The 26,017-nt window shown below is 48.7% G+C and overlaps 1 protein-coding gene across 1 annotated transcript in view; it reads left to right on the forward strand.

Annotated features, from left to right (window-relative positions):
• The window catches only part of EMILIN2 (elastin microfibril interfacer 2), an 87,717-nt gene extending 63,030 nt beyond the window's left edge, over positions 1-24,687 (forward strand). Inside the window, exon 9 of the mRNA XM_075314484.1 lies at positions 19,860-24,687. Within this exon, the coding sequence (XP_075170599.1) occupies positions 19,860-20,197 (338 nt within the window). The 3' untranslated portion in view covers positions 20,198-24,687. The remainder of the gene's footprint in view (positions 1-19,859) is intronic.
• The last annotated feature ends 1,330 nt before the right edge of the window (positions 24,688-26,017 follow it).

The raw sequence follows: 26,017 nt of genomic DNA on the forward strand, positions 1-26,017 counted from the left end.
CTTCCAACCACAGTAATGCCATAGCCATCTTTGCTACCGGCCTTACTGTGATTATCCAACTGCATTGCATCATCAGGTTTTATATGAGACCTGGGGGTGTGGTGCTCAGCAGGGAGAGTTGATGTAGGAGGGACAGCCTAGATTAGTGCAGGGATATAGGCAGGGTTTTACACTTGAACCCTTTATTTCCTTTCATGTAGCACTAAAGAGTGTTTTTACGCTGGTATAAATAAATAGATAGATAATTTTAAAGAAACAGCTGGTATTATCAGGCTGGGAAGGTGCATTATTTTTGGGCCCTTCCCAGCCTAAAAGTACCAGCCAGCAGCCGCCCCAGTATTGGCACATCCATTAGTTGGTGCATTGGCAATTGGGGTAATATTTTTGAGGTTGATGTCAGCTGTGTAATATCAGTTAACATCAAGCCCAGCCCAGGAGTTAGTAATGGAGAGGCATCTATCAGACACCCCTATTACTAATCCAATATGTGTAAAGTAAAAAAAAAAAAAAAAAAGCACAGTGGAAAATATCGTTTATTTGAATAAAGACTGCTGCCACAGTATTCCTCGTTCACCAATTTATTAAAAAAAACATGAAGATCCGAAGTAATTGTGTTGTGGTCCCAGTACGTCCCCCAAATCCATACTCCAACCTATGGCGCCTCGGTCAGAGAACGAGACCCCATAGGTCACTCTAGGTCAGCGCCAGACTTGGATTCTCAGTCACAGTGACTTCACTGTGTTACTGATATCACTGTCAATCAAAAACTCCGGGTCTTGCGTTGGACGGGAGTGACTCCAGACGTCACTTCCTGTCAGTGCCAGACCCGGAATTTCTTGCTCATGGGCACGTCTATAAGTTACTGACATCTGGCGCTGAACTGGAGTGACCTGTGGAGCTCCATAGGTTGAAGTACGGATACCAGGGACATCGTGGGACCACAACACAATGGATTACGTCAGATCTTCATATATTGTTGCATGTTTGTTTTTTTAATAAATTGATGTACATGGGATAGTGTACCGATTCTTTGTTCAAATAAACTGTTTAATCCTGTGTGTATGTTTTAACTTTACATTTACAGGGTTAGTAATGGGGGTGTCTGATAAACGCTTCTCCATTACTGACCTCAGGGTTTTTTGCCAGCTGACCTTAGACAGTTACCATGAGCCCCATTAACCTATTACCTCGATTGCTATTGCACCAGGGCAATTGGGAAAAACTCTGACGAAGAACAAAAATTATCACATCTAATGTGATGTGCCGATTCTGGGGAAACTGCAGGCTGCAATTTTTAGGCTGTGAAGGGTCAAATAACCATGGATCTTCCTAGCCTGATAACAACAGCCTTCATCTGTCTGTTTTACATTCGCTGATTATCAATATACGGGGAACCCCACACTGTTTTTTTGTTTTTTATTTATTTATTTATTTATTAGGTCCAACCAAGCTAAACAATGTTTAGCCTGGTTAAAATGAATAAATAAATAACTTTAAAAACGGCCTGTGGTCCCTCCTATTTTTGGTAACCAGCCAAGATAAATCAGACAGCTACGCGGGCTAGTATTACCATGCTGGGAAGATCCATGGTTATTGAGCCCATCCCAGTCAAAAAATACCAGCCATTACCATTACTTGCGCCAATCCTGGGATTTCCCCTGGATTTTCCTGATCGCCCAGGTGCTTTGACAATCTGGGTAATATTTTTTGGCGTTCATGTCAGCTGTGGAATTCAACTGGCATCAAGCCCAGGGGTTTCTAATGGAGGGGTTTATCAGACACCCCCATTACTAACCCAGTAAGTGTAAAGTTAAAACACAGACACACGCGCACACACCCCCACAAAATTGTTTATTTGAATAAAGACTCCCCTACACTATGCCTTGTTCACCAATTTATTTAAAAAAATTAAAAATATGAAGATCCGACCTAATTCATTGCGTAATGGTCTCACGACATCCCACGAATCTGTATTCCAAAATTGGGCAATGAGTGCTAGTGTGGAGGAGCTTTTATTCAAATAAACTATTTTTTCTTCTGTGTGTGTGTGCCCATGTTCGTTTAATTTTACACTTACTGGGTTATTAATAGGGCTGTCTGATAGGCACCTCTCTATTACTAACCCTTGGGCTTGATTTCAGCTGACAATTCACAGCTGACATCAATCCCAAAAAATATTAGCACCATTACCACCACATCAGGATAATTGGGAAGGGCAAGGGAGAAGCGCCAGAATTGGATGTGCCAATTCAATTCTGTGGCTGCTCTTTATAGCTTAGGAAGGGGCAAATAATGATGGGCCTTCCCAGCCTGATAATAGCCCGCAGCTGTCTGCTTTACCTTGGCTGGTGATCAAACATATGGGGGACACCACACCACGCCATTTTAACCAAATAAATAATTTAAAAAACCAGTCCCCTCTATTTTTGATAACCAGCTAAGGTAAAGTAAACAGCTTTGGGCTGGTATTATCAGGATGGGAAGGTCCATGGCTATTTACCCCTTCCCAGCCTAAAAATAGCATCCTGAAGCCAACGTAACTCAGATGTTTGTAAATATGGTGACTGCCTGCTTGACATGATAAATGACATAGATATGGCTAGATCATACAAGTTCCAACCTTTCAGCTTTTTGACCATGGTCTTTTGCAGTTTTTATGTGTCGTGTTATTTTACTGTTTCACTGATTGTGTTACAATCTCAAGACCTTGTAGCACTGAATCCTTTCCAATGGGCTGTTGTCCATGTATTTGTGTTGCTTTCTGCAAAATAGACATTGTTGGTTTGGGTCCTTTAGATACTTTGAATATCAACTGTTTTCTCTAGCTTTGTTGAGAGCTCTAAAAGAAGTATTATAGAATGTACATTGTGTGCACAATTATTAGAAAAGTTGCACCATTATTAGACAAGTGAGTATTTTGTCCAATTATCATTTTTATGCAGATTTTCAAACTCAAACCTGTATAACCTTGAAAGCTTATTGGATGAAGCAGATCAGTTGATGTGTATTTGTGTAATTAGGGAGAGAGCAACCTAAGGATATCAAAACACTTTATCAAGGAGAGCAGAGTTATTAGGCAGATTGTTTTCCCCAGGTGGAATGGGCCAAAAGAGAGATTTAACTGACTCTGAAAAGTTAAAAATTGTTGCTAGTCTTACAGGGATGCAGCACTCTTGATATTGCTAAAAGATTGGGGCGTGATCATAGAATTATCAAAATTCCTGTGTATATATCGCACTGCACTTGGATATCATCTGAGTGCAGTGCGATATTTCACCTGCTCCATTGACTTGTATGGGTTTGAGTGATGAGAGACTCGCTTTCTTTCCTCAGTCCAATTAGGGCTGAGGAGAATCTCGCAGATCTGAGCTGCAGCATTGTCTTAAATGGAGCTGAGTGCAATGCGAGTCATACTCCAGTATGACTGTAGCCTAATAGTAGTCCAGTAATTATTCATACATGGATATTATCGAAAGACAAAACCTCAATTTTACTTTTTAAAATATTCAGGATTATTAACCTTTTGGATTGACCGTCAGCACTGTAGTTGTTCAATAATAAAATTCATAATTAGAAATACAAATTTCCTAATAATTCTGCACACAATGTAGGTACCATAGAGAATATCCACTAGTCAGGTTGTCGCCTCTGATTGACATGGTTGCAATAAGGCTCAACATTGCAGAATTTACTGTGACTCTGTAAATTACATGGTTATCTTTTGGTTAGATATTATATTTCTACTGCAGCTTCACTGTAAAGAAAAGGTTTTCCACCTGCAGCTTCCAGGACAGAAATCTTTTTCTTTTCTGCTTGTATTAAGTTATTAGGTAGTGCTGCTTCTGTCTCTCGCCCTGGATTCATTTTAAAATATCTTGTGGTTCATATCCTTAAACCATAACCAATTATAAAACAGACACAAACTCTGTCCGAGGTTTGATCTGCTGCACATAGGGACATAGCGATCGTGGTTACAGAGATCACGACCGGGGGTGGATGGGCCCCAGATCAGATGCATCATTCAGCTAAAGTTTATAGTGGCGCAGAGAACCTTTAGGTCCCTGTCCTCTATACATGCTGCCACGTGATATGACTTGGGGAACATGACAATGGCATGCATGCCAATGTCAGCTGCCAGCTCCTGCGCCGGCTGTATTAAAGGACGCCGTGTGGCAGTGGAGCAGAGGGAAGTGAGTGGATTTTTTTTTCTTTTATGCAGAGGCTTAACTGGGACTATTTATACTAGGAAGGGGCTAAGATAAAGACACATAAACCAGGATGGGGACATTATATACCAGAATTGGCCCAAGATGGGGGACATATATACCGGGATGGGAACAAATTTACCAGGATTTTGGACATATATACCATGATGGGGAAAATATATACCAGTATGGGCCCAGGATGGGGACATATATACCAGAATGGAGGAAATATATTTACAAGGATGAGTGACATGTAGACAAGGATGGGGAACATATGTGTCGCCCTGGGCAAGCCAGGGGACACAGGTCACACACCACCACACCCTACATCCCAGGTAGGAACATCTAAGCTAACCAAAAATCCTTGTTGCCTTCCTCCAGAGGCTGATGATTCACACCAGGGGGTGGGCCAGGCGGTTGGCTCCGCCCACCGAGGAGTACACAGTTCTGGAGGCGGGAGAAACCAGGCAGTCCAGTGAGGGACATGAGAGAGTAAACAAGTAGTGAAAGTGAAGGAAGAAAAGTGGTAAAGGAGGAAAGCAAGTGAGGTGACGGTAAAGAAAGAAAGCCTGAAGCGTCCAGCTGTGTGTAGGACCAGGTCAGCAAGGTCAGCGACGGCGGTGACTGTCTGGAGGGGGACCGTTTGGAAGTTCCTGGAAGGACCCCGTTGGCTGTGTGCCCGGCGGTCTGGAGCAGTGTTCCGAAGGACAGTCAGCACCAGGGCAGGGGCCTCTCGGACCCCGGCAAGGCTAGGAGTCGCCAAATTTGCCAAATCCGTCAGTGAAGGGGACGTAGATTCCCCAACAACCAAGTCCCGATTGAAGGCAACAGCCCAGCCAGTATAGAAGAGACACCGCCACCGCCAGGGCACCAGTTTCTTAGGGCCAGCGCCGGCGGGCAAAGAGTAGAGCTCCCCCGGTCCAGCTTGAAGCCGGGGAGCGGGTTACCGGTGGGGACCCATCGCAACCATCAAGTACACCAAGGTGCAAGGAAGAGGGACATCACCGTCACCTACCGGGAGAGCAAGTGCAGCCGTCCGTGGGACCGTCTTACCAGCCGTTTGGTTTACCGTACAAACTGTGTCCACGTCTCAGGCTGAGTGAGTACCACAGTGCCGCAAGGCACAGCGCTGCCCCCGCGTCCCTGCGCCCACCAGGCCCTGCACCTCCCAAACCATCACCGGGCCCCGGGATCACCAACCCCTACCCACGGAGGGGCAACACAACACCTGGCTGCTCCGCATCACCATCCCCGGGACCCCCGTATTGAGCAGCGGTGGTGAAATCACCACAACCGTGGGTGGCGTCACGGACAATAACCAATTCCCACACCCAACAACCCCCTTTCACTCACGGGCGAGGAGTGCCGTTCGAGAACCCCCGGGATCCGGCCTACAGTTCGAGCCACCACTGAGCAGCGGCCGCCGGACCCGAGCAGAAGGGGGTGAGCGTAGTGTGCTGACACCCTCCTCCCCGCCCGCGACAACTTGGCGTCACGAACAGGATCTTACCGCTCTGCCATCTGGTAGAGGTGCGCCTTGTTACCGCCGGAGGCATCTGGCAGAAAAATTTCAGAAGCCGCCATCTTTGGTGCGAAAAGTTCCCGCTCGAGCGTCTTCTCGAGCAGTAGAGGCGCGAAGGCCAAAACCCCGCCCCGAGAGAGGAGGGGCCGGAAAGAGCTAAGGGGGACGAAAACAAGATGTCTGCGCCCGACGGAGCCACTGGAGGAGCGGTGGTCGCAGCCGCAGCGGCACCCGCGGATGGGAATGGGCCTGCCCAAGTCCCGGCTGTACCGGCGGGAGGTGCCGCGGCCCCCGCGCTCGCTCAGGTCATGCTGTTCTCCTTGCCCTATGCGCCCGGAGCTTCCTGGCTACCGCAGTATGACGGGAAACCGGATGCCCTACAGGCCTTCCGGAAAAAGCTTAACCCGTTGCTAGAGCTGTACCCCCTGACTGATAAGCAACGTGCAGCGATAGTGCTAGGCCAGCTAACCGGTGCGGCAGAGCAGGAAGCGGAGACCTGGGCCGAGGGGGACCGGCTCTCTGTAGCCACCATCTTTGAGAAGCTACAGACTGCCTTCGAGACCCGGACTGAAGCTGAGCTGAGGATGCAGTTTTACCAGTGCCGGCAACGAGCTGGGGATAGCATTCGGGACTATGCTCTACGTCTGCAGACCGCCCTCCGCACGCTGAAGCGGGTGAACTCTATTAATGAGGCGGATAGCAACAAGATGTTAGTGGAGCAATTTGCGCAAGGGATGAGGTCCTCTGAGGATCGTAAACAACTCCGGCTGTGAGCCCTGGAACACCCTGATGTGGACTTTGCTGTGTTAAAGGAGCGGGCTATCAAAGCACTACAGCCCCCAGCTGCCGAAGTTCTGGAACCCGTCCCGTGGCCCGTCGAGACAGCTCCCGTTGTGGCGGCCTCCGCCAAACCAACCTCCCTAACACCTGCAGCCCCGAGCAGCACAGTAGAAGAGCTGGCAGCCCAGGTCCGTCGCATGGACGGAGACCTTGCCAAAATCCTTGCTGCACTGCAACCTCTGACCAGATCTCAGCCTCCAGCACAGATACAGCTTGCTGACAGTCCCGAGGATGTTCCCTGGATGCAGCGGAGAAGTGCTAACAACCCGCGGAGCAGACCTCCAATCTGCTACAAGTGCCGTAAGCCGGGCCATTACTTCCGACAGTGCCCGTTAAACGAGCAATCCCTGGGGCCCCGGGCCAATCCTCAGGAGTAGAACATCGTGGCCCCCCGGACTGGCGAGACCGATATATCGGGGCCCGCCCCATCATCCCCGTGGCTGTGGACGGCATACCAGTGATGGCTCTCTTGGACACTGGATCACAGGTAACTACCATACCGTACACGTTGTATCAGCGGTATTGGGCCATAGACGAGCTGGCGCCCCCAAACAATAGTATAACGTTGATTGCCGCTAATGGACTTCCATTGACCCAGGTGGGATATAAACAAGTGGCTATGACAGTGGGGCAAGCTGAACTGCAACACCAGGGTATGATTGTGATCATGAATGAACCCAGTGATCATAACCCAAAGATAGTGCTGGGAACCAATGTGATGGAGCACTGCATGGCTGATGTGTTATCCCTATTACAACAGCTGGCCGCCACAGCGGCAGGGAGCCGGCAGAGGGCTGTGCAGCGTGAGATCCGAGCCCTGATGTACCGCCAGCATGTGAGCTCAACAGGAGGGGAGATTGGTGGAGTGAGAGTGATGGATGTTGCTCCATTGACTGTGCCCCCTAGGAGTGAGATGATGATCTGGTGTAGGGCAGCAGTAGGGCCTCAGGGGCGTGACTACCCTGCGATGATGGAGCCCATGCCTTCCGAGCACTGGCCCACTGTAATGGCCGCCCGAGGGGTGGTGGATGTGAAGAAAGGGAGAGTGCCTGTGAGAGTGCTGAACTGTGGGGAGGAAGAAGTCAGGCTTCCCCGGTATGCCACCATTGCCAAGCTGCTCACCCTGGATCCTCACACTATCCATGAAGCCAGTCCATCCACACTCCCACCTACCACCAGCACTTCCCCACACCAGGGGGAGACAAAGGAGTGGCATCAACAGCTACATGTAGGCACTGATGATACCCCTACACATCACAGGGCAGGGGTATACAGGGTGGTGCAGGAGTACGAACAGGTTTTCAGTAAGCACCCCCTAGACTTTGGGCAAATCAAGGGGGTCCAACACCACATCCCCACCGGTGAACATCCCCCTATCAAGGAGAGGTATAGACCTATTCCCCCTGCACATTACCAGTGTGCCAAAGATATGTTGAGGAATATGAAGGAGGCAGGGGTTATTCGGGACAGTTGTAGTCCCTGGGCCGCTCCGTTGGTACTGGTCAAGAAGAAGGATGGTACCATGCGGATGTGTGTGGACTACCGGAAGATCAACCAGATAACCCATAAAGATGCCTATCCATTACCTCGTATTGAAGAGTCTTTGGCTGCACTGAGAACTGCAAATTACTTCTCGACCCTTGACCTTACTAGCGGATACTGGCAAGTGGCCGTGGCCCCAGAGGACCGAGAGAAAACCGCCTTCACCACACCGATGGGGCTCTGCGAATTCAATAGCATGCCGTTTGGGCTGTGCAATGCCCCCGGAACCTTCCAACGGCTGATGGAGTGCTGTCTGGGACATTTAAACTTCGAGACCGTCCTGTTGTACTTGGATGATGTGATTGTTTATTCCCAGACGCATGAGACCCATCTGGAGCACCTGGCCGAGGTGTTCGCGTCCCTTGCCAAGTACGGGATGAAATTGAAGCCCTCTAAATGCCACCTGCTGAAACCCAAGGTGCAGTATCTAGGGCATGTGGTGAGTGCGGATGGTGTCGCCCCCGACCCTGAGAAGATTACTGCCATCCAGAGCTGGCCGAGACCAACTACAGTGAGGGAAGTAAGGCAGTTTCTCGGTCTGGTGGGGTACTATCGGCGCTTTATAAAGGGGTACACGAAGATGGCTGCCCCCATGCAAGACCTCCTCGTGGGACAGACCAAAGGTGGTAGACCCGTTGGAGCCCCACTGTCGTGGGAGGACAAGCACGAGGAGTCTTTTTGCCAGTTGAAGGCAGCTTTGACCGGAGAAGAGGTCCTGGCGTACCCTGATTATGGGCGCCCGTTCATCCTCCATACGGACGCCAGTAACGTGGGGCTAGGAGCGGTCCTATCCCAGGTCCAGGATGGAAGGGAGAAGGTGATCGCCTATGCTAGCCGAAAACTCCGGCCGACCGAAAGGAACCCTGAGAACTACAGCTCTTTCAAGCTCGAGCTATTGGCGTTGGTGTGGGCTATCACGGAGCGGTTCCGCCACTACTTGGCGGCAGCAACGTTCACCGCGTTTACGGACAACAATCCGCTGACTCACCTGAACACAGCCAAGTTGGGCGCGCTAGAGCAGCGGTGGGTAGCTCGGCTAGCCAACTATGATTTCACCATAATGTACCGAGCCGGCCGTGTCAACATAAATGCGGATGCACTCTCCCGAATGCCCCATTTGTCAGAAGAGGGGTGTGAGGATGACGACCTCGAGGAGATCGAGTTGCCTGCGTTTCACCAGCCGCCTACGGAGAGGGTACAAGTACATCAGCAACGAGTGGATCTGGACCCACGGCCCAGTCAAGAGTGGCAGGAAGCTCAGGACCAAGCGCCGGCTGTTCGCCTTGTCAAGACTCTGGTGGAACAAGGTGCTACGGGAATAGACCCTGCCGCTCCAGCCGAAGCCCAACGCTTGTGGAAAGAACGGAAACGGCTTTACCTACACCAAGGGAGGCTGTACCGTGAGCTGATCAACCCGAAGACCCATGAGAAAATATGCCAGTTGGTCATTCCTCAAGCTGACGTCGCTACTGTCCTGCGTGCATACCATGATGGTGCTGGCCACTTCGGGTGGAAGAAGCTGGAGATGCTGTTGAGGGAGCGGTTCTATTGGAGTGGGATGCGTGAATCGGTGGAAGCCTGGTGCCGAGAGTGCGGTCCTTGTACGCTGAGGAGGAAGGACGAGACTAGCCAGAGGGCACCCTTACATCCAATAGTCACCCATCAGCCGCTGGAGTTGGTCGCCCTAGACCATGTCAAGCTCACCCCTAGCCGAAGTGGGTACACCTACGCATTGACCATTGTAGACCACTACTCAAGATTTATGGTGGTGGTCCCCGTTAAGGACCTGACTGGTCGAACTGCTGCTCGAGCGTTCCAGGCTTATTTTTGCCGACCCCATGGGTACCCCGAAAAGGTGCTGACCAACCAAGGCCCGGCCTTTGAAGCAGAGGTGTTCCACGAATTCTGCCAGTTGTACGGCTGCAAGAAAATCCGGACCACTCCGTACCACGCCCAAACCAACGGCATGTGCGAGAAAATGAATCACCTGGTCCTGGGGCTTCTCAAGACACTACCGCTGGAGGAACGGAACCTGTGGCCGGAAAAGTTACCCGACTTGGTCGACATGTACAATAATATCCCCTCTAGCTCGACGAAGTGCACCCCAGCGTATCTGATGAGGACTCGGCCTGGCCGCCTGCCGGTGGATCTGGAGATGGGGTTGGAGGCCCCAGAAGCCCTCCCTTCGACGGCGGAGTGGGAAAGTCGGAGGAAAGCACAATACCGGCAAATCCAGGAGTATGTGGAGTAAAACCTCAGTCGAAGTCGAGAACAGCAGGAGCACCAGTTCAATCAGAAGGCGTCCGCAGGTCCTTTCCAGCCAGGAGATGTAGTGCTGAAACGGAAGAGGAAGGCCCACAAGCTGGATGATCAGTGGGAGCAAGTCCCTTACGTCATACAACCCACGGAATGGGAAGATAGGAAGGCCTACCAGATCAGTCGTGACCAAGGGGGCACCCTGGCCACAGTTTCCCGGGACCATCTAAAAAGATGCCCCCTAGCGTTGAAGGCAGAGGCTGAAGTACCGGTTCCTCCACGAGCGGAGAAGGCAGCAGAGGTAATCCACACTGTAATGGGTGACTTCCCAGCAAACTGGCCCACACAGAACTGCGCGGTGATTCTTCCAGTGATACTGTTCCCACAACCCGTGGATGAAGAAGTGGTGGAAGCGGTCACCCGTGAGCCAGAACCAGTGCCAGTGCCCAGGGATGAACCTGTACCCAGCTCCCCTACACCTCCGCCTGCTCCACACTATAGCAGGGAGGAGGAACCGATTGTTTCCTCTCCCCCACTGTCTAGCACCACTGACACCGGGCCCCGAAGGTCCACCCGTTCCAACCTAGGTAGACCCCCACTTAGGTACAGGGAGACCGTTCTGTGAATAAAAGGGGTCAGGGAATGTAAAGAGTGTTTGTTTGAAAAGTTTGAAAAAGTTGAAAGAATGATGAAAATGATACCGAGTACCTCACCTGATTTACCGTGATTTGCAACCGGCTGGAGCCGGCACCGTTGTCCCTGTGGGGACCGTTAAAAAACGTTTTGCATGGGAACTTTCCATGGACAAGCCCGTGAACTTGCAGGGCAACCACAAACGTTAGTGGCTTGTAAATATGTTGTTTACCGTTACCGTTTTCCGCAATGCCGCCTCCGGAGAGGCAGGTTGGAGGGAGGGCCCTGAGCAGAGCAGGCTGGGGCCCAGCCACCAAAGGAACCGGTGGCTACCCTCTGGAGGGAAGGACAGATCCCGCTCGGGTACCGTGTGCTGGACTGTGGGTCAAGGGGTGCTGCCTGGGCTTTAGGGGCAGCATCAGGGCCAGGTTACTTGAGTGGGAGAGAGCGGAAACCGTAACCGTAACCTGTTTGCAACGTTAAAAGTAAATGTGCCTCCCGTCTTGGGAAGAGTTATTATTAAAAATGTAAATATGTTATATTATTATTATGTTATCTTTTACAGAAAAATAAAACCGGTGTTGGACGGCAGCCCGCGGACGGTCTGCATTTTGCTAAGGGGGAATGTGTCGCCCTGGGCAAGCCAGGGGACACAGGTCACACACCACCACACCCTACATCCCAGGTAGGAACATCTAAGCTAACCAAAAATCCTTGTTGCCTTCCTCCAGAGGCTGATGATTCACACCAGGGGGTGGGCCAGGCGGTTGGCTCCGCCCACCGAGGAGTACACAGTTCTGGAGGCGGGAGAAACCAGGCAGTCCAGTGAGGGACATGAGAGAGTAAACAAGTAGTGAAAGTGAAGGAAGAAAAGTGGTAAAGGAGGAAAGCAAGTGAGGTGACGGTAAAGAAAGAAAGCCTGAAGGGTCCAGCTGTGTGTAGGACCAGGTCAGCAAGGTCAGCGACGGCGGTGACTGTCTGGAGGGGGACCGTTTGGAAGTTCCTGGAAGGACCCCGTTGGCTGTGTGCCCGGCGGTCTGGAGCAGTGTTCCGAAGGACAGTCAGCACCAGGGCAGGGGCCTCTCGGACCCCGGCAAGGCTAGGAGTTGCCAAATTTGCCAAATCCGTCAGTGAAGGGGACGTAGATTCCCCAACAACCAAGTGCCGATTGAAGGCAACAGCCCAGCCAGTATAGAAGAGACACCGCCACCGCCAGGGCACCAGTTTCTTAGGGCCAGCGCCTGCGGGCAAAGAGTAGAGCTCCCCCGGTCCAGCTTGAAGCCGGGGAGCTGGTTACCGGTGGGGACCCATCGCAACCATCAAGTACACCAAGGTGCAAGGAAGAGGGACATCACCGTCACCTACCGGGAGAGCAAGTGCAGCCGTCCGTGGGACCGTCTTACCAGCCGTTTGGTTTACCGTACAAACTGTGTCCACGTCTCAGGCTGAGTGAGTACCACAGTGCCGTAAGGCACAGCGCTGCCCCCGCGTCCCTGCGCCCACCAGGCCCTGCACCTCCCAAACCATCACTGGGCCCCGGGATCACCAACCCCTACCCACGGAGGGGCAACACAACACCTGGCTGCTCCGCATCACCATCCCCGGGACCCCCGTATTGAGCAGCGGTGGTGAAATCACCACAACCGTGGGTGGCGTCACGGACAATAACCAATTCCCACACCCAACAACCCCCTTTCACTCACGGGCGAGGAGTGCCGCTCGAGAACCCCCGGGATCCGGCCTACAGCTCGAGCCACCACTGAGCAGCGGCCGCCGGACCCGAGCAGAAGGGGGTGAGCGTAGTGTGCTGACACCCTCCTCCCCGCCCGCGACAACATATATACCAGAAAGGGGCCCAGGATGGGGGTAATTAGTACGTGATGGGGGACATTAGTTCATAATGGGAGGGCGGACAGCACATATGTCTTTATAGGATTCAGAATGCTACAAGAGCTCATAAATTTGACTAACATTCAGTGGGGTGGGGGAGGGGAGGTCCAGGTCCAAGTCTTGCAACTAGGTCCATCGGACTCTAGTTACACTACTGGCTGCACATACTGTGCATGTCAGCTGAAATTCTGTTGGTAGAACTTCATAAATGTAGCTAGCTGTGAACACTGCACCTCGCTGCAGCCTTCATCTAAAAAGACAAAAATCAAAGTATATTTGGTGAAAAAAATAATTTTGTAACTGTATGAGGAATCTGGTACTGATCCCTGGTGACCGTCCAGGAACTCCATACATCAGATATGTATCAGTCCAGATGTGTCCAAGGGGCTTTTTTCTGAATAGTATATTGTATGATAGAGTAGTGAGAGCTGCTTCTGGTCTTCATCATTTGTAATAATCTATTCAATTGTCAAGACCACCTGACTTCTGAATTAATGGTTGTGTTTTTGCTTATTGTTACATAATTACATTTTGCTTTTTCTGTTAAATTTCACGAACCAAACACTTTCCGACGTGTGACAGTTTGTGCAAGGAAACAATATGCAAAAGACATAAGGTTACAATCTCTGCCCAAAACCCTGCAAGTTTAATAGTAAAGGAAATATATTTTATTGAGCTTGAGTCTAGTTAAAAATGTTACTTTTCCTTCTAATGTGGTCCTTCATCTGTCTAAAATGGGGTCAGGTTCCTTTATTAGCATGAGGACACATTCCGTCTCCTGCACTTCTTGTATGGATCACATTAGGCTACAGCTTCGGCCACATGTCCATAATGGCAACAACGTGTAGTAGGCCCATGGTTGGGGATCGTAAGTAAAGTCAGCCATAAATCATCCTGCAGTTCAGGTTTGTACATCAGAGGAGTATTCATGTGGGTCTGATTGTGATAGTGAGATACTGTTTCTAATGTGATGACCATATCATGCCTGACCAGGATGATGGGAGTTGTAACACTGCAGAAATGGTATGTAAATGCCTCTAACCGATCAGTTGCATTACTTCTGAGGCCCATAAATAGGAGTTTCCTGTGGAGTCACTTAGCATCAGTCATTATTACTTCATCTGTGTGAAGTGGGAGTTTGCCATGCTGGAACACTTAACTAGACGCCTGACTCACTGATTATTCCACTGCTCTCCCTCTGACTGTGGCTATATACAGTATGCGATGCCTTTACCTTTATTTGCTCATTATACAGAGTAAATCTATGATTCTTCATCAAGAGGCAATGTAAACATCATGTATGGGTCGATGGTTGACACAAAACATGTCAGGGAAGATTTATCATTTATATTTATGCATCGCTAATTTACAGCTGACGTAAGCGACTCCTGAAAACGTGCGTCTTGTCCCAGATTTCAGACCAAGCGTTTACCTAATGGCAGATATTTGCAGAAGCTATTACACATCACTATTTGGTGACTCTGCTGATTGCTGGAATGAAGAGGGAACAACACAAGGGAAATATTGTGCCATTTCATTTCAGGACTGACTGTACATACAGGAATCTCACCTAATAGTAAACCAAATATGCACATGATGCGACCGCACCAGGGCCGTGGAAGTTACTCGTTACCGGGCTGCGGCTCCTGTTCTTTGGGGGATGTCACGGCGGCGGGACCCCGGCAGTGGTCATATAAATGGGGGGTTATTTACAGAGGAAGTAAAGTAGTAGTCTCTCGTGATGCCACCTGTGGTATGCTGCAAGTTAGGTGCCGCTGCTGCGGGATGGGGAACTCTGGGGCAGATGGTGACGCAGCTTGGTTGGTATACCTCTCCACAGGCAGATCTGGGCCCCAAGGCCAATGGGAGTAGTACAAGGTGATGGCGGGGGTGCAGGCCGGAGGTGCAGGTGAATAACAGAACGATACAGGGATGCAGTCTCAAGGTTTTTACTCACTGTAGCAGGTGCCAAGGTAACATGACTAGTCAGTGACCGCCTTTGGAGTGCTGGGTTCCACTGTGATGGGCTCCAGTCGATCCTGGGAAGTTCGGAGGTCATGTCTGGTGCACCTTTCTTATGTTCCTTCCCTGGTCATCTTCCTGCGCTGACTTCTCACCGGCCTGTCCCACGCCTACGCACAGAGTGCCCTGAGCCTGTGTATGCAGACCCTGTCGGGTGCTTTGAAGCTGTATCCCTTGGCCCTATGAGGTCACCTTCCAGCGGATTCGTGTGTGGAGTTGGCTTTGGTACTAGATGTGTCCTTAGCCTCTGGTTTTACTAGATGTGCATGTTGGTTCTTCTCTGCTAGTCTAGGGACCATTCCCCATTCTGCGGCCAAGTCCTTCCACTCCGAAGCTGTATGTGGAACGAGGCCACAGGAGTATGATGCACGTCCCGTGGGCTGTAGGACCCTTTCTGTCTTGTGCCTGGGTTGAGCTGCACCAGCTCCAGACCAGAGGTCTTTGGTCCTCCACTGCTCCTTCTCGACTCTCTAACTTTCTGTCACAGACTGCTCCCACTAACTAGACTCCACACCCCAGGGGTCGGATTAGGGGGAGGGAGATGCCAGCACCAGTGGTGGCTATACATAGCATTAATGTCACCAAACCCCAACCCTGACCCGGTGGTGAGCTGCTAACTAAGAGTGTTGTGTGTTTTGTGTGCATACCAATGGATAACCTCTTCCATACCCAGGATGGGATACCACACCTCTGGCTGAGGTGCAGTACCTCTGTGGCGACTGAAGCCTCAGGGGCACCACACACACTACAGAGACCAGCCACACTATGCAGTACAATGACAAAGAAACATCATATCTATCACCATAGACCACATAGGCGCAATATCAGGTGAGGTTAGAGCAGGTGGATCCTGAGGGGATGGAACAATCAAGGTGTTCTTCTCCGTGACATCATCCCTTTGTAGACTCTCTGGGTCATGCTGCTCTCCGTGTGACCTGAAAGTGGCTTTTACAATGTAGTAAAGGCCGCTTTACACGCTGCGACATTGCTAGCAATGTCGCTAGCAATCGCACCCGCCCCCGTCGTTTGTGCATCACGGGCAAATCGCTGCCCGTGGCGAACAATATCGGAGGTACGCGTCACACATACTTACCTTCCTAACGACATCGCTGTGGCCGGCGAACAACCTTTTTTCTATGGGGGCGGTTTGTGCAGCGTCACAGCGACGTCACACAGCAGGCAACCAATAGAATCGGAGGGGCGGAGAGCAGCCGCATGAAAATCACTCCCACCTTGTTGCCAGAGGACGCAGGTACGCTGTTGTTCATTGTTCCCGGGGTGTCACATGTAGCGATGTGTGCTGCCTCAGGAACAACGAACAACCTGCGTCTAAGAAGATCAACGACATTTTGAAAATGAACGACGTGTCAACGATCAACGATGTGGTGAGTATTTTGGATCGTTAGCGGTCGCTCGCATGTGTCTCACGTAATGACGTCGCTAATGAGGCTGGATGTGCCTCACGAATTCCATGACCCCAGTGACATCTCGTTAGCGATGTCGTTGCGTGTAAAGCGGCCTTAAGTCTATAGAGTGTCAGAACAAAGCTCCATAGACTTACTTTGTAAAAGAGGCGTCCGTCTCACGCTTAGAGTGAGCCAGCTGGTCAGAATTGCAGTGCCATCACTCAGAAGCAAAGAAAAATGGCCATGGATACTAGAGAGAGCAGTGGTATGTGAATATATTAATACATTAACACTATATTACATACACATATAACACATTTAATTAAAAAAAAATATATACATGGGAGTGCGTTTTTAAATATTCCTCTTTGAGAAGTAATGCATTAAAGTCTATATACCGTTCTGATTTGTTGTGTTTATGTACATACTATATGAAATATACCTGTAGATTTCATTTTAATCATGCTCCTATTTGTAAAGTGCTGTGGAATTAATAGCACTATATAAGTGAGTACAATAAATAGATATGTTATTGTTCATTCTCATCTCCACAAGGTTGCAGAATAAACTACCTTTTGTGATAGCGTATGGGTCATGTATAGAGCATTTCAGCCCACGTGTTCTTTACTGTGGAAAAAATCATAGTTCTTTCCATAGTCACGTACAGGTCTTATGAAATATATTTGGTTGGCAAAGAACACATCTGCAAACTATTTTCTTTCAACGCACACATTTGATGAATCATCCCCTAGAATCGTCCATGAGCAATATGATTTCCATTCAAAAGATGGTATCATAAAATAAAAACCTACACTTTGATGTTAACCCTTGAAACCTTTGTGAGTCAATTATGAAAAGATTCCCGTTTTAAACAAAGACAAATTTGAATTGTCTTTGTCTTTCCTTAAAGTAGAACTATTGTTTGAAGTGATTCTTTTATATGCTATATACCCTTACGTGTTCAGCAGATCCCCACCGATCACCCAAAAGACTGCTCAGGAGGACATAGCTCAGCATGCATAAGTGCTCAGTCCTTGAATGGGTGCAGACACAGAGCGGTGTGCGGGCACAATAGAAACTCTATGGGTCTGTGCTCAATGCGCATGTGTCGCGGGCGGGGAGGAGGGTGTCGGCACACTACGCTCACCCCTTCTGCTCGGGTCCGGCAGCTGCTCCTTGGTGGCTCGAGCTGTGGGCCGGATCCCGGGGTTTTCTCGAGCGACACTCCTCGCCCGTGAGTGAAAGGGGGGTTTGTTTGTGGTTGGGGGATTGTTATAGTTCGTGACGCCACCCACGGTTGTGGTGATTTCACCACCGCTGCTCAATTCGGGGATCCCGGGGATGGTGATGCGGAGCAGCCAGGTGTTGTGTTGCCCCTCCGTGGGTAGGGGTTGGTGATCCCGGGGCCCGGTGATGGAGAAGGAGGTGCGGGGCCTGGTGGGCGCAGGGACGCGGGGGCAGCGCTGTGCCTTGCGGCACTGTGGTACTCACTCAGCCTGAGACGTGGACACAGTTTTTACGGTAAACCAACGGCTGGTAGGACGGTCCCACAGACGGCTCCACCTGCACTCCCGGTAGGTGACGGTGATGTCTCTCTTCCTTGCACCTGTGTTGTCTGATGGTAGCGGTGGATTCCCTCCGGTTACCCGCTCCCCGACTGCAATCTGGGCCGGAGGAGCTCTACACTTTGCCCGCAGGCGCTGGCCCCGGGGAAACTGGTGCCCTGGCGGTGGCGGTGTCTCCCCTGTAATGGTTGGGCTGTTGCCGTCAATCGGGACTTGGTTGTTGGGGGATCTACGTCCCCTTCACTGACGGATTCGGCAAATTTGGCGACTCCTAGCCTTGCCGGGGTCCGAGAGGCCCCTGCCCTGGTGCTGACTGTCCTTCGGAACACTGCTCCAGACCACCGGGCACACAGCCAACGGGGTCCTTCCAGGAACTTCCAAACGGTCCCCCTCCAGACAGTCACCACCGTCGCTGACCTTGCTGTTCTGGCCCTACACAGAGCTGGACCCTTCAGGCTTTCTTTCCTTCTGTCACTTTACTTGCTTTTACTCCTTTCACTTAGTTGTTTACTCTTGCCCTGTCTGGGCTTCTCCTCTACTCCTTCTACTTCCTCCTCCCTGACTCAACTGCCTGGTTTCTTCCTGCCTCCAGAGCTGTGAGCTCCTCGATGGGCGGAGCCAACCGCCTGGCCCACCCCCTGGTGTGCATCAACATACTCCTGGAGGAAGGCAACAAGGATTTCTGGTTAGCATGGTGTGCCTACCTGGAGTGTGGGGTGTGGTGGTGTGGTGACCTGTGTCCCCTGGCTTGCCCAGGGCGACACACATGCTCCTGCCAGCACTGACCACTTTTATTTGTTGAGATGCACACTTTTGAGCAGTCTTTTCAACAGTCGGATGGGATCTGCAGAACATTTAAGGGTTATACCGTATCAAAAATAATTTAAAATATGCTCATTTAATATAACATGTTAAACATTATTTTCAATAACAGGGACACTTTAATTTGTCTGTAGACCCATGATAGCTCTAGATGTATATCACAAAAAGAAAATTGACACTAACGTTGAACAAAAAGTTATGAGTTGCCCTGGTCCGTGGTCCAGCATCCATACCTCCTCTTTGGCAGCCAGACCAGAATAGTCACTTCTGTGGCTGGCTTCCTTGGCTGCCCTGGTCTGTTTGCCTTGGAGGACCATACTGGACGCCAGACCAGGGCAACACGAATCTCCTAGAGCAACTGTGGTGGACATATTTGTTTTGTATGTACCGATAAAACAGACATTACTCTTTTCTAACAGAAGCCTAGCAGTCAGCAGACCACCATGGACTCTGCCTGTAATGTATTAGAGGTCTGCATTTACCATAGTGACAGCTGCTCATTGTGACCGTCTCTACTGTCTGGCTCTTAGTCTTTGGTTCCATTTGTAGACCCCTCTGTGATTTACATATGCTGTCCCTTTTCTAATTTTCATTTTTTACATGTACAGTAGTTTATTACTTTTATTATGGGTCAATAAAGTGAAAATGCAGCTAAAATATAGTTTTTGCCTGCAGTGTAGCAGGAGCTGGTGATTTGACTCTGCTAGTGAAGACAAATAGGCAGTCGGTGATGACATGACAGCACAAGTGTTATGAGAGGCATATTTAGACTATGCCCTAGGGCAACCCAAAGGAGAATGCTGAAATTGGTGCACTGGCTACTTCAAAAAGTCATCAGCAGTAAAGCTCCTTTGCTCTAGTTGTTAACTGGTATGTTCTGTCCAGTCAGCTTAGGATATCCAAATTTCCACTAATCATTTCCAGATACCTTGAAATACTAGAGACCCCATGCTGTGGAGAGAAGGTCTGTCTCTTATCTAGTTCTATACTTTTTTTCCTCCTCCTAGGTAACTGTGGCTTGTAAATATGATGGCAAAGAAAGCATTTGCATTTCATTTGGACTTAAAGATACTTAATAATAGGCTTTGAACTATTATGACCATGTTGAGTTTTACTATCACCACTTGGAATTTACCACCATGCTTCTCTCTTTCAGGTATCTTCACTGCTCCCATTGAGGGTCGTTATATGCTCTCTGCTGTCCTTACACCAGAGCATAACCACTATGTGGAAGCTGTCCTGTTGGTGTCCAATGTCAGCGTGGCACAGCTGGATTCTTCTGGCTATCGACGCGAACTCCTGGAGTATCACAGGCCTAGCACCAGTAGGCCGGTTTGTAGTGGGATTGGTACATTCAATCTCATTTTGAACTTGAAAGCCCAAGATGAAGTGGCCATTGTCCTGACAGGAGGCAAACTGGCGAATTCAGACTCTGATGAAATGTTCTCCACATTCAGTGGTGTCTTGTTATACCCATTCACCCCCCTCAGATAGCCGAATCCCTAATGGAGAGACATTCAGAAGAGACATTCAGTGCAAATGAATTTGAAGTGTTAATATATACTATCTAGGAATATGTCATTGTGAGTGAATGTATAATATATTCTGTACCCTGTGGTATGTACACTATATAAGAAATGACTTTTGCCTTTCTGCTGACTTTTTTTCCTTCAGATATTTTCTAAATATTCTTTAAAAATGCATCTTTGTACACTGTTCAGACTTTTTATACAATTTTTTTAAATTTTTTTTATCACTGAAATTTTCCTTGAAGTATATTAGAATTTTTTTATTGTCTTGGGTTCGGTACGTGAGGACCCTTAAAAGCATTATTTAATGCTCTGCACGTATCCGTTTGTCTTTATTTAAATGTGGTACTTTCAGGAATGTGTAAAATGTCCATAAAAACTAAAGAAGAAGCTATCCTTGGTTAATTGTCAAGTGCCTTAGGTGAGTAAAGTGATAAGATGTTAGGAACCACAAAGTGCTGCCCATGGGGATTTCTTCCATTAGGTGATTGTGTTTTTGTCAATAGGTCACAACAGCTTTTAAATGAATTTTTGGGAACTTCATCATAAGGCGGGTCTGAGAAAAAAAACAAATGTTTTCTGTATATGGATAGATTTCTATTATAGTTTCAATTATAAAAACAGTGGCATAACTATACAATATGAAAAGACAGTAGATATAACTAGGCCGAACAACCTAAATGGCTCATGGTAAGTAGAGTGCATGGTTACATATTTCGTTTTAGAGTCTTGGAACTACAAGTTACTCCTCTCTGAAAAGGTCGGTTTAACACATTTGTGAAACATGAACCATTCTTACATCAGAAAACCTAGTCAACCATAGGGTCTCCTGACTTGAGCTACCTGTTTCATGGGCGTAAATGCAGCTGGTAAGCAAACCTGATGGTCGGGCTGAGTGAGAACGGTCCTTATTTCACAAATGTATGAAATCGGCCTTAAAGGGATTGTCGGGTCTAAAGTGGTAAGTCAGCAGTCACTCAATGGGACTACAGACTGTGCACAGGGAGGACTTGCCGGTATCTGAGCCGGGAATGGCAGTCACATAACCGCAGTTGTGTGCTATGTATGCTCCAGGTCAGAACCAAACTAGTGGGTTCTTCCTTGCTCCATAAAAATGTATGGAGTGGGCGCGTCTGAGTAGCAGGCGTGTGCCCATCTAATGGATGTGGCCTTGCTCAACACACTTGTATGGAGTAAGGCCACATCCACTTGGCAGGTTCTGGTTGGGAACATGCATAGTGCACAATTGCAGTCATGTGACTGACATTCCCGGCTCGGAAACTGGCAAGTCCTCCCATCGCACAATGTGTGTGCATCAAGGGGTCATAAGTGTGCTGTCACCTAGAGTGACCACAGACTTATCAATTTAGACCGGACACCCCCTTTACTCTCAGTATAGATTATTGTATTGTAAAAATGTTAAGAGTTTTTTTTCTGGATTTATTACCCAAGTCCCCTGTGGTTAAGCTGAACTAAAGTCACACCAGGTTAAGGCTCTATGGTGTGTGGCAAGTTGGGTTCAGTAGAAGTTTTAGAGATCGGTGGGTTGCATTTCAAATACAGACTGAAGCCTTAGTATCACCTGGTGCAGACCATCAGGTTTTCTAGATTTATTTATGCCACATTAGTTATAACTGAAATAATCTGAAGAAATAATTAGATGGGGGAAATGTTAATAAACACAGAAGGCAAAATTTTAAGAAGTTTCTTCTCACCACTGGGTAATAGGTTAACACTGACAAGTGGCTGAGTACTTATTTTTATAAAAGGATCTTATCTCACCCAAGAGCAATTTAAATTGAACAGTTATATAGGGCACTTAGCACCTAGAGCTTGGTGCACTGTTAAGGTGATGTCACACACAGCGACAACGACTTCGCTGCTACGTCACCATTTTCTGGGACGTTGCAGCGACGTCCCGTCGCTGTCGCTCTGTGTGACATCCAGCAACGAGCTGGCCCCTGCTGTGAGGTCGTTGCTCGTTGCTGAATGTCCTGCTTCATTTTTTCGTCGTCGCTCTCCTGCTGTGACGCACACATCGCTGTGTGTGACAGCGAGAGAGCGACGAAATGAAGCGAGCAGGGAGCAGGAGCTGGCGTCTGGCAGCTGCGGAAAGCTGTAACCACTGTAAACATCGGGTAACCAAGGGAAGACCTTTCCCTGGTTACCCGATATTTACCTTCGTTACCAGCCTCCGCCGCTCTTGCAGCTAGAGCCGGCTCCCTGCTCTCTGCACATGTAGCTGCAGTACACATCGGGTTAATTAACCCGATGTGTACTGTAGCTAGGAGAGCAAGGAGCCAGCGCTAAGCAGTGTGCGCGGCTCCCTGCTCTCTGCACTGTGACATGTAGCTGCAGTACACATCGGGTTAATTAACCCGATGTGTACTGTAGCTAGGAGAGCAAGGAGCCAGCGCTAAGCAGTGTGCGCGGCTCCCTGCTCTCTGCACATGTAGCGACGTTATGATCGCTGCTGCGTCGCTGTGTTTGACAGCTAAGCAGCGATCATAACAGCGACTTACAAGGTCGCTGTTACGTCACAGAAAATGGTGACGTAACAGCGATGTCGTTGTCGTTATGTGTGACACCAGCTTTACACTACCAGTTTGCATACCAAACGGTTCCTTGATTCTGATTGACGAGACTCACTTTGCCAGAGCCCTAACCTGCATGCGTGCCACTGACTCCTCCATAGTGTGCACATGCCCATTATGTGTGCGTGCCACTGACTCCACCATAGTATACACATGCCCATTATGTGTGCGTGCCACTGACTCCTCCATAGTGGGCACATGTCCACACTGTGTGCATGCCACTGACTCCTCCATAGTATGCACATGCCCATTATGTGTGCGTGCCACTGACTCTGCCATAGTATACACATGCCCATTATGTGTGCGTGCCACTGACTCTGCCATAGTATGCACATGCCCATTATGTGTGCGTGCCACTGACTCTGCCATAGTATACACATGCCCATTGTGTGCATGCCACTGACTCCTCCATAGTATGCACATGCCCATTATGTGTGCGTGCCACTGACTCTGCCATAGTATACACATGCCCATTGTGTGCATGCCACTGACTCTGCCATAGTATACACATGCCCATTATGTGTGCTTGCCACTGACTCCTCCATAGTGTGCACATGTCCACACTGTGTGCATGCCACTGACTCCTCCATAGTATGCACATGCCCATTATGTGTGCATGCCACTGACTCCATCATAGTGTCCACATGCCCATTGTGTGCATGCCACTGACTCTGCCATAGCATACACATGCCCATTATGTGTGCGTGCCACTGACTCCTCCATAGTGTGCACATGTCCACACTGTGTGCGCGCCACTGACTCCTCCATAGTGTGCACATGTCCACACTGTGTGCATACCACTGACTCCTCCATAGTATGCACATGCCCATTATGTGTGCGTGCCACTGACTCCTCAATAGTGTGCACATGTCCACACTGTGTGCGTGCCACTGACTCCTCCATAGTGTGCACATGCCCATTATGTGTGCGTGCCACTGACTCCTCCATAGTATGCACGTGCCCATTATGTGTGCATGCCACTGACTCCTCCATAGTGTGCACATGTCCACACTGTGTGCGCACGCCACTGACTCCTCCATAGTGTGCACATGCCCATTATCTGTGCGTGCCACTGACTCCTCCATAGTATGCACATGCCCATTATGTGTGCGTGCCACTTACTCCTCCATAGTGTGCACATGTCCACACTGTGTGCGCACGCCACTGACTCCTCCATAGTATGCACATGCCCATTATGTGTGCGTGCCACTGACTCCTCCATAGTATGCACATGCCCATTATGTGTGCGTGCCACTTACTCCTCCATAGTATGCACATGCCCATTATGTGTGCATGCCACTGACTCCTCCATAGTGTGCACATGTAGTGCCATTGTTAGGGTTCAGGCACCGCTCTGACCAAGCGAGCTCTGTCAGTCACAGTCAAAGAACTTCTTTCTCAGTTTGCAAATTAAGAGGGTGTATCCAAAGTCCCCTCAAAGTAAAATGGAATTTAACACGTTTGAAAAGTAATTACAGAAATGGAAAAAGTACGGCCTATACGATTTGTAGGGCTAAGTACCCTATATAGCTAGAATAAGTTTAATTAGCATTTTGGGGGTGACAGATTCCCTTAAAATAAAAGCCATTTATAAGTTCTTGATATAAAATAAATGTCAATGCTATCATCGCTGAATTTCCTCTTTTTTTTAGGTGCAGTTTCCGTAATTGCTGAAATGTTTACCTATGTAGGATTTACGGACAATAGTTGTTTCCCCCACTACTTCATTAGCTTTAGTGTTTCACATTAGTTTTTGTTGGTTGCACAATATAATTTATAACATTTTCTGTGTATTGCTGATTCTACCCAGTGCTCATTCTGATGATCCTTAAATAAATGTTTACTGTATACAGATGTCAAACATTACTGTAGAGTCCTTTTATACTGTATGTGGTCTGGAGGGCTGAAGTTTTGACCATTCTTTGCTTTTGCTAATACATGATTTGTTTTTAAATTTGTGATTTGTGTTATTAAATTATGCTAAAAAATGAAAGGAAATATTTTATTACTTTTAAAACTTTTTTTTTTCCTTTTTCCACCATAATTGAAACACATTTTGTAAACTTTGAAATGTGGTCATGTCATTGGAGTAGAAAATAAATGCCGATGGTGTTGCATCTGTACATACTTGCAGAAAGGCATAGGTGATGGGCAGGTATAGTGCACCAGTTCTATTCATCATGCTACACATCTGTGATTTTTTTTTTTGCCATAAAAGCAAACTGCACGCAGTGTGTTTATATGCTCAGGAAGTATTGGCCACAGTCTGGACACATTCCGCGGCACTGTTGCTGCTTTTTTCTATACAGTTTGACAAAAACATAATGCAAACATATATACCTGCCAGAGGCCAAATAAACACAATATTGGCTTTTGGTGAATGGGGAAAAGCTTGCAGTATATGTTTTTAGCAAAGTGTGCACCTAGACTAACTTGCACTGCAGCGCTCCACAATTGTATCTATGTTAAAACAATAGCTATTCATAAATATTCAGCAGAGTAAAGGGTAGTTTACATGCGTACCCGCCCCCGTCGGTTGTGCGTCATGGGAAAATCGCTGCCCGTGGCGCACAACATCACTAACACCCGTCACACGGACTTACCTTCCCTGCGACGTCGATCTGGCCGGCGAACCGCCTCCTTTCTAAGGGGGCGGTTCGTGCGGCATCACAGCAACATCACACGGCAGCCGTCTAGTAGCAGAGAAGTGGCGGAGATGAGCAGCCGGAACATGCCGTCCACCTTCTTCCTTCCTCATTGCCGGTGGACGCAGGTAAGGAGATGTTCGTCATTCCTGCGGTGTCACACATAGCGATGTGTGTTGCCGCAGGAACGACGAACAACACCGTACCTGCAGCAGCAATGATATTAAGGAAATGAACGATGTGTCAACGAGCAACGATTTTTCACGTTTTTGCGCTCGTTGATTGTCGTTCATTGGTGTCACACGCTGCGATGTCGATAACGGCGCCGGATATGCATCACTAACGACGTGACCCTGACGATATATCGTTAGCGATGTCGCAGCGTGTAAAGCACCCTTTACACACCATTGTTCTGCCTGATTAGAATTAAAGATATAGCTGCTGTTAGTTTGATCACGTGACATCAAAAACTAAATAATGGCAAAATAGTGATTTACATCCCATAAATTAATAAGATACACTTAGATAAGCTACACCAATGGGATA

Source organism: Anomaloglossus baeobatrachus, chromosome 6, assembly GCF_048569485.1.
Source record: "Anomaloglossus baeobatrachus isolate aAnoBae1 chromosome 6, aAnoBae1.hap1, whole genome shotgun sequence".
NCBI classification, from domain to species: domain Eukaryota; kingdom Metazoa; phylum Chordata; class Amphibia; order Anura; family Aromobatidae; genus Anomaloglossus; species Anomaloglossus baeobatrachus.